We start from the raw sequence: 14705 nt of genomic DNA, 5'->3' as shown, positions 1-14705 counted from the left end.
CTGGGTCTGGGGACACGCTGCCCTTTCACCAGAGCCTGTTTATAAAGAACTCTACAAGTATGCTTTTGTTTTCTTCTGCACTCTCTATAGTAGCTTTATTAAACGCTTTAAAAATAGGGGGAGCTAGGAGCCCTACAATGCCATGAGAATTGATTTTAGGGGGTGAGAAAGCAACTCCATTAAAAGTCCCGCCATCGTCTTCTCCCAACCTCTGAGCGGTAGGAGAGAAAGGTGCCCGCACCTGGGCAGCCACACCTGCTCGGCTTGCGCACAGAAGAGCTGAGGCCGGCATCGCGGGGAAGAGCAAGGCTCTGGCTAAGAAGCCAGACTGCTCAGGTTTGAATTCTGGGTGACCTTGGGCTTCTATGGGTCTCTGTCTACCCACATGTCAATGGAGATGATCATAGGGTGCGTGTGAGGATTGAATGTAGGAATGATCTATAGATGGGAGCTCCGACAAGGGTGCACACCCAGGATTTCAGCACACAGCCACTGTGCGCTGTGCGTGCCCTCGGGGGCAGGAAGCCTGACCGGGGGTGAGACCCCTCCTGCTCCCGAGTCTGCACACACCCCCGGAGATGCCTGCACTCGCTCTTCCTGAAGGTGCTGTGGCTCCCTTCTTCCCACTACAGGCATACCACGCTTCATTGTGCTTTGCTCTATTGTGGATCGCAGATACTGTGTGTGTTACAAATGGAAGGTTTGTGGCAACCCCACCCTGAGCAGGTCTGTTGGCGCCAGTTTTCAAACAACATTTGCTCACTCTGTGTCTTTGTGTCATATTTTGTTAATTCTCACAATATTTCAAAGTGTTCATCATTATTACATTTGTTGTGGTGATCTGTGATCAGTGATCTTTGATGTTACTACTATGACTTGCTGCAGGCTCAGCTGATCTTTAGCATTTTCTAGCAAAAAAGTATTTTTACTTAAGGTATGTACATTGTTTTTAAAGACATAATGCTATTATACACTTAATAGACTACAGTATAGTGTAAACATAGTTTCTATATGCACTGGGAAACCAAAAAATTCGTGGGGATTCCTTTATTGTGACACTTGCTTTACTGCAGTGGTCTGGAACCAAATCCTCAATATCTCTGAGGTCTGCTGATAGATAGGGTCATAAATGAGATGATTGTCAAAGACAGCACTAAGCCTCAGTTTGTGTATATCTAGCTCCTCTGGGTTCATGGCCCCCAGCTTCCCATGCAAAGCTGAATACTGCGATTCTTCCATTTTAGCCAAACTCACATAAGTGACTGGGAACCAGCCTCACCACCCCCTGCCCAAAACAAGATAGGAAGGCTGAGCTTAATAGAGACTCGGACGACAAGATTTAAATAAATAAGCTGTATTATCTGTACAAAAAATATAAATAGAGTCTTGTGTTTTAGAGGAGGAAGTGCCTCCTTCCACATTCTTCAGCAGCCCTAATAATCTTCTGGTGCTGCTGAGTCACAATTCACAGAACAAACAGTAAATGTACATTCATCTCACGCAAGGAGCACGCTGCTGCCCACCCCAAAGCTCGGTCCTCCAAGCTCGCTCCGAAACCCACCTCCACCTGCTACAACCCGACACGTGGCGGGGCTGGAGGACACCGGCTATTTAGGAAATGGAAATATTGGCCACTGGTTTTCCATAGCTATTGAACTAGAAATTATCAACCACATTAGTAGTAGTATGGAATCTGCCTTCCACATTCCATGCATAACTATTGTGCCACAAACGAATCCCCTCTTATTGCCCCGCCATCCTGTGCTAGCTTTTACAATGTATTCTGTACACAGCGAATGGATCCAGAGTTAAACATCAGGTTCTATTAAAGATAGGAACAATACAATAATCACCACCGAGTTTACAGGAACACAACTGCAGGAAGTTAATAAAAAGTCCCCCAAATATTTTGTTTTTTTTTTTTCTGGAAGACAATGTACAATTATTAATATTGCACTTTTTTATACAGGAAATCCTAATAAATATTCACAAAAGATATACAGACATAGAAAACATTCTCTTTTATTTTAAATAAACATTACACTGATTTTTAGGAACATGATTTCTTAGAGCCCATTATTGTGGTGAGGAAGAAAGAACTGCCTTAACTGTCCATAGCTCACCTGGGGAGGACAAAGCATAATGTCTCCCCCACTAACTTGTACTTCCAGGCTGGCTAGAAAATGCAGCCCTGATGTCAGTGGTGGCCCCGGGGTGTGTGACGTTTTGCGAGCCTGTATGTGAGGGGGCGGTTTGGCTGAGGGGTGAGTGACTCCGGCCACCCTGCTCTGCCCCAGCTGCTACTAAATGGTGGCCACTGGGATGCGGGGCGCAGGCCAAAATCACTCGCCCCCAAACCACTCTGCTGAGCGAGAGCTTTCATTGACAATGAGCCACAGTGTCCCAGATTTTCAGTTTTGCCACTTGACTTTGCTGCAGCCACGTTACTGTAGCTGACGGGCATTACTGGAGTGTGTATGCTGCTTTGCCCACTGAGTTAGCAAAACCAATGTATATTAATTCTGGTAGAGTTCATAGTATTTCACTGTGTGGAGGGAATGGGTTGAAAAGCCTTTGAGGACCGTCTGGGAAGCTTTAGTTACCCTTTGGCTTTGCCTCTGTGCCCCATCGCCCCGCCCCGGCCTGTTGTCTGAATACCGGGGCAGCCGTCACCGTGCCCCGGGAGGGGCCCACGCAAGCCTGCGGTTCCACCGGTGCCCCGGTCGCTCTCATCTGATGGATACTCTGGCAGCTTGAATAGTGGGTTGGTTTTTGGCCAGCTGACCCCAGTCCTTGGCCCTCAAGTGGAGCAGTAAAAACCATATAGGCAGGAAACCCAGCCTACTCATGAGCGAAACACCCTGGCCCAGGTCAGCATTTCGTTCCGGGCTGGGGGATGCTTGATTCGGAGACGCCAGGGGTGGCCTGACTGCACAGCTAAGCCCCGCTGTCTCACCAGCTCCGCCATGGGGGCACGGGCAGAAGTTCACTGAGCGGCTCGCTAGGGGACCCCTCTCCGCCGCAGGGAGGGCGTACCTCCTGCACGCGGCCTGGGCCCGTGCTGAGCCCAGAGCTGAGCACCGCAGCCCCCCACCCACCCCGGAGCCTGCACCGGTACGCCAGGCACTCGGGCTCGGGGCTCAGAGCCTCGTGTGGCGGCCCGCTCGCTCCCCCGTCCCCTTCGCTCCCCCTCTCAGGAACACGCACAGGCTTCTTTGTGCTTCTGTCCCTTCCTTCCCCACCTCGTTTTCTGCATCGCTGTGTGCTTTAGGTCTACTTGGATGGGCTCCCCTTGACCTCCGCCGTGTTTTGAGTTCTCACTGCTCTGTGCCCCCCACTGGGAGCGCTGAGTCCTGGGCTGGGTTCTCAGCATGGATGGTGCCCTCCCTCCCCTGCCTTAACCATCTCCTGCCAGGAGAGATGCTGTTGGTTGTCCGGAGTCAGTACCGCTGCTTCACAAACCCTCTGGCACCCTTCCCTTCTGTCTCTCTCTCCCGTCTGCCATTGGCTCCGGCTCCCTGCTGGCCCCGGGGCGGGGTGGGGGGGGGGCTGCGCTGGCCTCTTCCTAGGTCTCTCTGGGACCCAGGTTTGGGAGGGAGCTGGCTCTTCCAGGGAACTCTTTCTGTCTGGCCCGGCCTGCTCTGCAACCTCCGTTAGACCTCTGTCCTTGTCCTGTCCCCTCATTCTGTCCTCCAGCTAAGTGAGAGAGAAGACATGCTGGGGTCCTCATGTCTGGGGAGGGGGAAGGGCAAGGGAGGAGGTTGATGAGGGTGTGTGTGGTGGAGGTGGACAGGGGGGAAATAAATAAATAAAACGAAGAAAGCTTAAGTTCTGTCCAAGGTGGTTGCGTGAGTCCTCCGTGCTGCCAGGGTAGCGTTCTCCCCGCGTCCTGTCTTCACGCTTTGCCGCAAGTTCCACAGCAGCGAGATTTGAACTGGCTGAGTTGGCAGAGTTTCAGCTGTTTCACCTTCTCACAGTACCTGGTGGTATCTCTGCACTCCACTGGGAAAGGGGACAGAAAGGAGATGTGAAACGGAGGCTTGGTAATAGTCGTGGCCACTGGGTGCCTCCTGGGGTCTGCCTTGGGCACCAGGCTCCCGTGCTGGAGGGGCCACCACTGTCCAGCACCCCTGGGCTGGCCTTGCTCTGTGGAGCTTGGCCATTTGCTCCTCAGGTTGCCAACCATGGGGGCGGCTCGGGCTGCGGCTGGGGGCCAAATATTGGGGCTCTGCGGCCTTTCTGATAGCCCCCTTCCTTCCCGAAGGTGCTCGGGACCGCCTCACCTCCTAGGCAAGGTGGCCTTTTCCCATGGCGTTGGAGTATCTGACTGACGCTCTTCCTCCTTGAGATGGTTCCCGGAAGGACTAAAGTCTGCTCACTTCGGGGTGGTGTGCGAGTGAGGACCTGCCTGGTGGCTTCATCCCCTGTAACGTGAGCCCTCCTTGCCCCCGTGAAGCTTCACTTGCTCGTCCTCTCTCCCGAGCCTCTCTACTCCTTCCCCTCACCGTGCCTACCAGAGCGCCGTGGCGTCCTAGTTCAGCACTGGCACAGGCTGATGGGTCTTTAATACTGGCGTGGATTCGGGCTGTGGACATCTGTGGTTAATACAGTAAGTCTGAACTACTTTCATGGAACAGTGGTCCTGAGTGTGGGGAGCTGACAAAGGTGGGTCAGCGTCACACAAGAGGACACAGACAATCCCACCCCGTCTAGAAAAAGGACTGGCACTGTTGGCCGACATGGCATCTGCTCAGCGTGGGGAATCGGAGGCTCAGTGTGGCCCTGTTTGTGGGGGAAACTGCACAGCAACATCTAAAAATTCCCTTTTCTTTGCTTCATGCTTTGTCTCCTTCCCTGTGGAGAAGCACCTCCAATTTGTTTTGGGTCCAGAGGAAGAAAAAAATAGATCCTCGCCCAATGGGGATACAAATGCTGGTGTTGGGCTAAGGAGGAGGAGCTAGACTCGAGGGAAGAGGGAGTGAATGAGTATCAGATCGCAGGTGTGGCTCCCGCACAGACCGGTGGGTGCCCACGGGGCTGCGAAGGAGGGCGGGGGTCGGCAGGTCCTCGTTCCGGGAGACGCAGAGCCGTGATGGGTGCAGGGCTGGCTGAGCGGGAGGTGCTCTGTGTGCTGCTTGGGTGCAAACAGTGCTTCCTCCCCAAGAGCCATTGTTTAGTTGTCCCCTCTGGGTACCAGCCGAACTGCTGTAGGTGAGCTGGAGGCTGGTTTCATCCAGCACTTGGCCAAAAGCACCTGGCTGTCGCAGGGGCTGGGATGGAGCCCTTGGGCCGCACCCAGCCATCTCTTGTGGCCTGGACACGCGCACATATATCCCTGCATGCACCTTTGCTCGCCCGCATGCACCCACACACCCTCTGAAAATACACAACTCCAGCCCTAGCTCAGGATCCTTGGGAAAGCTGGTCCACTGCCCTATCTATGCTCAGGCTCAGTTCCGGGGACTGCCCGCCGCACCTGACGCCTCGTGGGGAATCTGCAGAAGGCTCTGTGGGGTTGGAACGTACTGTTTTCACACGGGGTGACGTTGCAGCGCTGCCAGTTGGTGGGCCGGGGCCCCCAGGAGCACAGGTGCTCGGGCACCGCCTTGCTGGTGCGGGCGTGCACGCACTCCACGCGCCGGGACTGGAAACCGTAGTTGCCGCAGGTCGCCGTGCACAGGCTCCACAGGCTGACCCTCCAGTGTACGCCGCAGGCTTCGGACCAGCAGTTCTGGGTGCTCACGGGCCTGTGGTAGGAGGGTGGCAGGATTAGGGTCTGCCTCTCTGGGGGCTGAATCAGGGGAGCGGATGTGAGAACAGTGCTGGAAACCCCCAAATCTCAGGTATCCCTGAGAACTCCCAGCGCCGCCAGCCCTGGGTTCTGATCTCTGCTCTGTTACTGAACGGCTGTAGGGTCTCGGAAGACCCCTTCCTCTAACTGGGCCTCTGTCTGCTCATCTCTGCAATGTCCGTGTCACTGCATGACCTGAGAATGAGCTCTACCAGGGTGGGGGCTGGCAGAGCCGCTCTCAGGGGCTGGGACCTTAGCGAGGGGGGTGATGAGCCCTCTCCCCAAGGGAAGGAAGGATGACAGGGGCTGGGGGCTGGAGAGGAGTGGTAGGCTGAGGCCTGGGGACAGGGCTCTCAGCATAGCTTCTAGAGGGAGGTGGACAAGAGTGAGAGGCTGGTGGAGCCCTTGGGGTCTGGTGCCCACTTTGTGGACCTGACCTCCTGCCCGCCCTGTAGCCAGCACGGGTCTCTTGTGCCACCAGGCCTCCTCAGGGGAACAGCATCCTCTGCATTCTCTCTCCATCTCCGAAAGGGGAAAGCCCAGCCTGGCCCATTCACTAAGCACGAGGCCACCACTGAGCCATCTACCTTTAGGAGGCCAGTGACCTGGGGAGAGTGGAAGTGAAAGGGAAGAGTGTCTGACCGCTGGGACCATGGAAGGTGGGAGGAGAAACGTTTACTTGCCACCATCTTTCCGTGCTTTTGACACAGGGCCTGGGAAAAGGCAGTCCATGGCTCTCTCTTACCTCGGAAGGGTGCTGCACTGCTCTGATGGTAAGGTGATGCCATCCCGGGTCTGGCAGAAGACTTGTCTGTGCTGCACGGCGAGGCGAGGCCCGACGCAAGGCCCATTGCACTGGGAAGCAGAAACAGGTGACATACACGTTAGCCAAGTCACAGGACAGGCTGCAATGCCCAGGCTGCGTGGGGCAAAAGATCCTTGTGCAGGGGCTTGTTTGAGGCCCTGAGATCATTTATCTTGCCCCTCTTTACGCCAACTTAAAGGATACCCACCAGCACATTTTTTCTTAGTCCACAGTGGGAGGGTTGGCTTTGCCGTGGTCTGTGAGTATTCTGCTAGCAAATGGCTAATGGCAGTATAGAGCCGGTCAGAGATGTCAGCCCCCTCCCAGAGTAACCGTATGGAAGGTTAATCTTGGCATAATGTACTAGGAATGTGGTGGTAAGCTTTAGAGTTGAACACCTCTCAATAAGCCCCCCTTCCCTCCTTCAGTCCAGAGGGTAATTTGGTTTATTGTTTTCTTGCTAAATTCATCCAAGTAACCAAGTCCATGAATTCTTTCCTTTCTTTGGTTTCCTTTTCTCCAGGATAAACCAAGGGTGGCTGAAGAAAAGTAGACTTAGGTGTGTATAGTTAGTCCATGCTCATGGAGATGGTTAAGCTCTCCCCGGGGTTGGCAGAGCCAGACTATCATGGCAAAAACCGCCACCAATGATGGTGTCTGTAAAATACAAAACATCTGCTATTTGAGTAGGGTAAAGGGACAGACATCCCTTGGAGGTCACTTTAGAACAAGGGCTCTTAACTTGGAAGTATCTGGAGTCCTAGGGGTCCACAGGGGAGCTGTTGACCCTTAAAATTATAAGCAGAAATCCTGTTTTGTTTAACATTTTATTTATTTTTTTAGTCTTTGAGCCCTTCACCCATTATTCCCACACCCCCACCCCCGCCTCTGGCAACACCAATCTGTTCTCTGTATCTATGAGCTTGCTTTTTTTTTAAAAAAAAAAAAACGTATTCCACATATAAGAGAGATCATATGGTATTTGTCTCTCTCTGTATGACTTATCTAACTTAGCGTAATGCCCTTGAGGTCCATTCATGTTGTCGCAAATGGCAAGATTTCATTCTTTTTGACCTTATATATGTGGGATTATTTACGATCTCTTTGTGTTCATCTTATTTGGAACCCTCTGCGCTTCCTGGAGCTGGGTGTCTAGTTCCTTCCCCAGGTTAGGGAATCTTTCAGTATTTCTTCAAACAAACAAACAGGATTTCTGCCCCTTTCTCACTTTCTTTTCCTTCTGGGACCTATATAATGCAAGCCCTTTAATCTAGCATCATCACTTTTTTTCCTTCTCTGATTAGGTGAGTGAGTTCCACTGCCCTGCCTTCTAATTCACTGAGCCTTTGTTTGCTTCATGTAGTCTGTTGTTGAACACCTTAACAATTTTCAGTTAATGTGTTCTTCAGCTCTGTGACTTCTATTTGGTACTTTTTAATATTTTCTATCATCACTTTGTTGAATTTCTCACTCTGTTCAGCCATCTTAATTAATTCATCCATGCTGAATTTCTAAAAGCTCTCAGGTAATGCCAATGTTATTGGTCCATGGACCACACTTTAAAGAGTAGCAAGGCTTGAGGCATTACAAATTACAGGGAACTGCTTGATCTCAAAATCCTTTTAATATAATTTTTTATAAATTTATTTTATTTTTGGCTGCGTTGGGCCTTCGTTGCTGTGCGCAGGCTTTCTCTAGTTGTGGCGAGCGGGGGCTACTCTTCATCGTGGCCCACAGGCTTCTCATGGCGGTGGCTTCCCATTGCGGAGCATGGGCTCTAGGCACGCGGGCTCAGTAGTTGTGGCGCATGGGCTTAGCTGCTCCGTGGCATGTGGGATCTTCCCGGACCAGGGCTGGAACCTGTGTCCCCTGCATTGGCAGGCGGATTCTTAACCACTGCACCACCAGGGAAGCCCCCCTTCTTTTAATATTTTTGCATTGGTGATATATTGTTGGGATGTGATTCAAACTATAGATGCCCACCAAACCTCCATATTCCACTCCTGTAAGAATGAAAATGATGATAATAGTTTCTGACAAGAAGATCCTTTTGGAAGAGTGTCATTCAAAGATCTATTCCTTCATCTTCCTACCTCTCTCTTTGAAGTCTTTGAAAACCATGCTGGTTTTAGTCTAAGTAGAATTAAGACCACCTTCTCAGTTCTAACAAACAACCTGGCTTCATGTAATAATTCAACTTTCTTCTTTTAATCCAACATACATTTATGAGGCACCTGTCTTGGGTAGGGAATGTGTTCCATAAAAGCGTATGTGAAAGAATGATGGCAAAAACAGCCCTGGAATGTTTGCAGGAGAATTATGTGAGAGGTAGAATTATAAATGTGGCTGTAAAACGTGTGCCAGATCATGAGAAATATTGTATGCTGTCTGAGGAGTTTGGATTTTCTTATGAATGCCACTTTGTTGGGGTGGGGGAGGGGAGGCACCTAGAAAGGTTTTTAAGTGGGAGTGTCACGATCAGAGTTACTCTTTAAAAAAAGATTATTCTGTCAGCAGTACAGTAATTGAATTGGAAAGTGAATAGACTGGAGAAAGTAATCTAGGTAACAAATTTTGCTGATCAAAATGAAGGCACTGGGCAATAGAAATGGAGAGAAGATGCTATGAAAGTATGATTCACATGGCTTCAGTGGTGCCTTGACAGGGATAAAAGACAGGGAGGGAGCTAAGATGAGTCTCAGGTTTATGGACTGAACATAAAGATAAGAATTTGTTTTGAAGATGTTTTGTATGAGATGTTTGTGAAATATCCGAATATATATGTTCATTAAGCAGGTGGATATATAGATCTGTGACTTAAAAGAGAGCTGTGCTAAACACTATCCATTTGAAAGTCATCAGTAGACCAGTGGTGGCTAGGAGTCATAGGTAGTATAACCCAAGGGGAGGGAGAGCATGAGATGAAAAGGCTTAGGGCAGAACCCTGGGGGACACTGCAGGAAGAGGAGAAAAAAAAAGAACTTAGAAAATGTATTCACAGAGACCAACAAAGGAGTTTCCAGAAAGGAAAAAGGGTCAGTAGTATCAAAATGTGTCAAAAAGAACAAACAAGATAGAGTAAGAATTGGCAGTACCCAGTGGAACTTGACTTATAGGCTGCACCGGTGACCCTGTGAGGGGCAGTTTCAGTGTGGCAGTTGGCACTGAAGTCAAACCAGCAATGAGTAGAGAAACAAATGAGAGTGGAAGAAATAGGGCTCCTGGAGACATATCATCACTCCTTCAAGAATTCCCAATTGTGGTCAAAAGACATCAGCGAAATGGCAGACTAGGTAGCTCTAAGTCCTCATTCACACACAGAAACATCAAAAAGCAACTGGAAACTGGCTGAACTAATCTTATAGGAATTCTGAAAAAGTCAAAGGTCTACAGCAACCTAGCAAGTGCCCAATAAAGAAAAATCTACCTTCAAAACAGTAAGAAAATTTGTGGTGTTGTTTTCCCTCATCCTTCCCCAGCATGGCAGTTTTTTCCCCCCATCATCTTTATTATTGGAGTATAATTGCTTTACAATGTTGTGTTAGTTTCTACTATACAACAGAGTGAATCAGCCATATGCATACATATGTCCCCATATCCCCTCCCTCTTGAGCCTCCCTCCCACCCTCCCTACCCCACCCCTCTAGGTCATCACAAAGCATCGAGCTGATCTTCCTGCGCTACGTAGCAGCTTCCCACTAGCTATTTTACATTTGTTAGTGTATATATGTCAATGCTACTCTCTCACTTTGTCCTAGCTTCCCCTCCGCGCCCCCCCCCCCCCACCCTGCCGTGTTCTCTATGTCTGTGTCTTTATTCCTGCCCCTAGGTTCATCAGTACCATTTTTTTTAGATTCCATATATATGCGTTAGCATACAGTATTTGTTTTTCTGTTTCTGACTGACTTTGCATGACAGGCTCTAGCCCCATCCACCTCACTACAAATAACTCAATTTCGTTCTTTTTTATGGCTGAGTAATATTCCATTGTATATATGTGCCACATCATCTTTATCCAGTCAGTCATCTGTTGATGGACATTTAGGTTGCTTCCATGTCCTGGCTATCGTAAATAGTGCTGCAGTGAACACTGTGGTACATGTATCTTTTTGAATTATGGTTTTTCTCAGGGTATATAGCATGGCAGTTTTGGTCTAGAGGCAGCAGTAGCCCATTTTCCTCCCACCATCTGTAGGGAGCAGAGAAGATCCTATTGGCAGCGTGTAATGTTCTATCCTGTCTGTCAGAGGGCTACCTGAAGGACTGGTCTCATCTAACTCAGGTATCAAGTGGCAGCCACTACTTGTGAAAGCTGCAAGGGGACTACAGACACTTGGGGCAGGAGATTACAGATGGAGACATGCAACAGACCACCTAAGGCCCTGGGGACAACCTGGGGTGAGACCATCTTGGAAATTAAGACATTCATTCAAAAGCAGCCATATATAAAGGGGACTTCTGAAAGTCACAAGCAGGCCCAGGCAAGACATATGCTCAGGAAAGATCTGAGAAGACCTTAAGCTTTCATCTCAGGCTGATCCCGAGGTTCAGAGAACACCCAGTTAAGCAGTGAAGGTGTGCACAGGCACAGAGAAAGTATATTCAAAGAGTGGGAGAGATGTCTGTTTCTTTCAATGCCCAATTTCCAAGAATAAATCATAAGCACTTCAAAGAAACAGGAAATCATGGCCCATGCAAGGAGGAAAGTGAAGTGGCAGAACCAGCCCTAAAGAAGCAGGGCATCAAATGTATTAAACAAAGACTTTAAAACGACCATCATAAACATGTTAAAAGATCTAAAGAAAAACATGAATAAAGAACTAAAGGAAATCAGAAAAAAATGATATTAACAAAGAGTTAGTAATTATAAAAAGAAACTAAACAAATTTTTGAGCTAAAAAATACAGTATCTGAATTGAAAATTTCACTAGCAGAGTTCAACAGCAGGTTTGAGTACACAGAAGGAACAATTAGCAAACCTGAAAACAGGACAATTGAAATTATTGAGTCTAATGAGCTGAAAGAAAAGACAATGGGACCAACATATACACATGTAGGAGTCCCAGAAGGAGGGAGAGAGAAAGGGGCAGTGAGATCATTTGAAGATATAATTGCCAAACATTTCCCAAATTTGATGAAAGATACAAATCTAAAAATCCAAAAAGCTCAACAAATTCCGCATAAAATAAACTCAAAGGGAACCACACTGAGACACAATATAATGAAATTGTCTTACAAATAAATAAACACAAAGAATCTTGAAATCAACAAGATAGACTCATCAGGTACAAGGGATCCTCAAACAGATTAGCAGATGATTTCTCAGCAGAACCCTTGCAGGCCAAAAGGTGGTAGTAGAATTATATCTTTAAAGTGCTGAAAACAAAACAAAACTATGTACCTAGAATTCTATATCCGGAGAAACTGTCATTCAGAAATGAGGGTGAACTTAAGATATTCACAGATAAGGTGAGAGGGAGTTCATTACCACTATACCTGACTATAAGAAACATGAGAGACCCTCAGGTTAAAATGAAAGGATGCAAGACAGTAACTCCAAGCCATATGAAGATATAAAGATCGCCAGCAAATGTAAATACATGAGCAAATATAAAAATTGGTATTATACTTTTGGTATGTAACTCCACTTTTTATTTTCTATAGGATTTAAATGACAAAATGCATTAAAAATAATTATATATCTGTAAGTGGGTATGCAATGTATAAAGATGTAACTTTTATACTATTAACATATAGGAAAGGGGACAGAGCTCTATAGGAATAGAGTTTGTGTGTGTGGTTGAAGTTAAGTTGCTATAAACTAAAACTAGATTGTTATACCTTTAGAATGTTATATGTAATTCCAAGAGCAACCACAAATTAAATACCTACAGACTATACTCAGAAAAACCACAAAAACCAAAACATCAGCTAAACACTAAAGAAGGCAGTAATGAAGGTAATGAGTGGGGGAAGCTATAAGACGCCTAGGACAAATAACAGTGGGAAAAGTAAGTCCTTCCTTATCAGTAGTTACTTTAAATGTAAATGGAAAAAACAAGCCTCTCCAATCAAAAGGCATAGATTGGCAATCTATCTACAAGAGACTCACTTTATTATTTTTAAGGTATTTTAAAAATTGAAGTATAGTTGACTTACAATGTTGTGTTTCTGGTATACAGCAAAGTGATTCATATATGTATATATATAATTTTTCATATTCTTTCTTTTCCATTATAGGTTATTACAAGATACTGAATATAGTTCCCTGTGCTATACAGTAGGTCTTTCTTGTTTATCTATTTTTAAATTGTTTAATTAAAAAAATTTATTTTATATTGGAGTATAGTTGATTTACAATGTTGTGTTAGTTTCAGGTATACAGAAAGTGATTCAGTTATACATATACCCATTCTTTTCCACATTCTCTTCTCATAGGTTATTACAGAATACTGAGTAGAGTTCCCTGTGCTATACAGAAGGTCCTTGTTGGTTATCTATTTAAAATATAGCAGTGTGTACGTGTCAATCCCAAACTCCCAATCTTTCCCTCCCCCACCCCACCCTTCCCCCCTGGTAACCATAGGTTCGTTTTCTAAGTCTGTGAGTCTGTTTCTGTTTAGTAAATAAGTTCATTTGTATCATTTTTAAAGATTCCTCATATAATCAATATCATATGATATTTGTCTTTCTCTGATTTACTTGACCTAGTATGATAATCTCCAAATGACATTGCTGCAAATGACATTACTGCTTTTTAATGCTGCAAATGACATTATTTCCTTCTTTTTAATGTTTGAGTAATATTGCTGCAAATGACATTATTTCCTTGTATATTGTATTGCTATAAACTTGATCACATGTTTGTGATCAATTTAAGAAAATTGAAATCATATCAAGCATCTTTTTTGAAACAATGCTATGAGATTAGAAATCAATTACAGAAAAAAAACAAAACAAAACACAAACACATGGAGGCTAAATGATATGCTACTAAACAACCAGTGGATCACTGAAGAAACCAAAGAGGAAATCAAAAAATACCTAGAGACAAATGACAACAAAAAAACCCCCTGACGATCCAAAACCTATGGGATGTGGCAAAAAGCAGTTCTAAGAGGGAATTTTACAGCAATACAATCCTACCTCAGGAAACAAGAAAAATCTCATATAAATAACCTAACCTTACACCTAAAGCAACTGGAGAAAGAAGAACACACAAAACCCAAAGTTAGTAGAAGGAAAGAAATCCTAAAGATCAGAGCAGAAATAAATGAAATAGAGATGACAAAACAATAGAAAAGATCAATGAAACTAAAAGCTGGTTCTTTGAGAAGATAAACAAAATTGATAAACCTTTAGCCAGATGCATCAAGAAAAAGAGGAAGAGGTCTCAAATCAATAAAATTAGAAATGAAAAAGGAGAAGCTACAACGGACACCACAGAAATCCAAAGGATCCTAAGAGACTACTACAAGCAACTCTATGCCAATCAAATGGACAACCTGGAAGAAATGGACAAATTCTTAGAAAAGCACAACCTTCTGAGACTGAACCAGGAAGAAATAGAAAAGATGATCAGAGCAATCACAAGTGCTGAAATTGAAACGGTGGTTAAAAAACTTCCACCAAACCAAAGTCCAAGACCAGACTGCTTCACAGGCGAATTCTATCAAACATTTAGAGAAGAGTTAATACCTGTCCTTCTGAAACTATTCCAAAAAATCGCAGAGGAAGGAATACTCCCACACTCATTCTATGAGGTCACCATCACCAGGATACCAAAACGAGACAGAGATACCACAAAAGAAAGAAAATTACAGGCCGATATCACTGATGAACATAGATGCAAAAAACCTCACCAAAATACTAGCAATCTGAATCCAACAATACATTAAAAGGATCCTACACCGTGATCAAGTGACATTTATCCCAGGGACGCAAGGATTTTTTTCAATATCCGCAAATCAATCAGTGTGATACACCACATCAACAAACTGAAGAATAAAAAAACCATATGATCATCTCAATAGATGCAGAAAAAGCTTTTGATAAAATTCAACACCCATTTATGATTAAAACTCTCCAGAAAGTGGGCATGGAGGGAAC

General features: G+C 46.1%; 1 protein-coding gene across 2 annotated transcripts in view; it reads right to left on the bottom strand.

The window, feature by feature from the left end:
- Positions 1-1338: 1338 nt before the first annotated feature.
- Positions 1339-14705, bottom strand: part of ADAMTSL1 (ADAMTS like 1) — a 464565-nt gene continuing 451198 nt past the window's right edge. For both annotated transcript variants that reach the window (XM_068552874.1, XM_068552875.1), the window contains 3 exons: positions 6537-6646; positions 5527-5747; positions 1339-4002 (listed from right to left, as the gene is read on the bottom strand). In XM_068552874.1, the coding sequence (XP_068408975.1) occupies positions 3896-4002; positions 5527-5747; positions 6537-6646 (438 nt within the window). In that variant the 3' untranslated portion in view covers positions 1339-3895. The remainder of the gene's footprint in view (positions 4003-5526; positions 5748-6536; positions 6647-14705) is intronic.

This window comes from Eschrichtius robustus, chromosome 10 (genome assembly GCF_028021215.1).
Source record: "Eschrichtius robustus isolate mEscRob2 chromosome 10, mEscRob2.pri, whole genome shotgun sequence".
Lineage (NCBI taxonomy): Eukaryota > Metazoa > Chordata > Mammalia > Artiodactyla > Eschrichtiidae > Eschrichtius > Eschrichtius robustus.
Note: the sequence above shows the minus strand (reverse complement) of the source record. Positions and strands in the feature narration are given on the sequence as shown.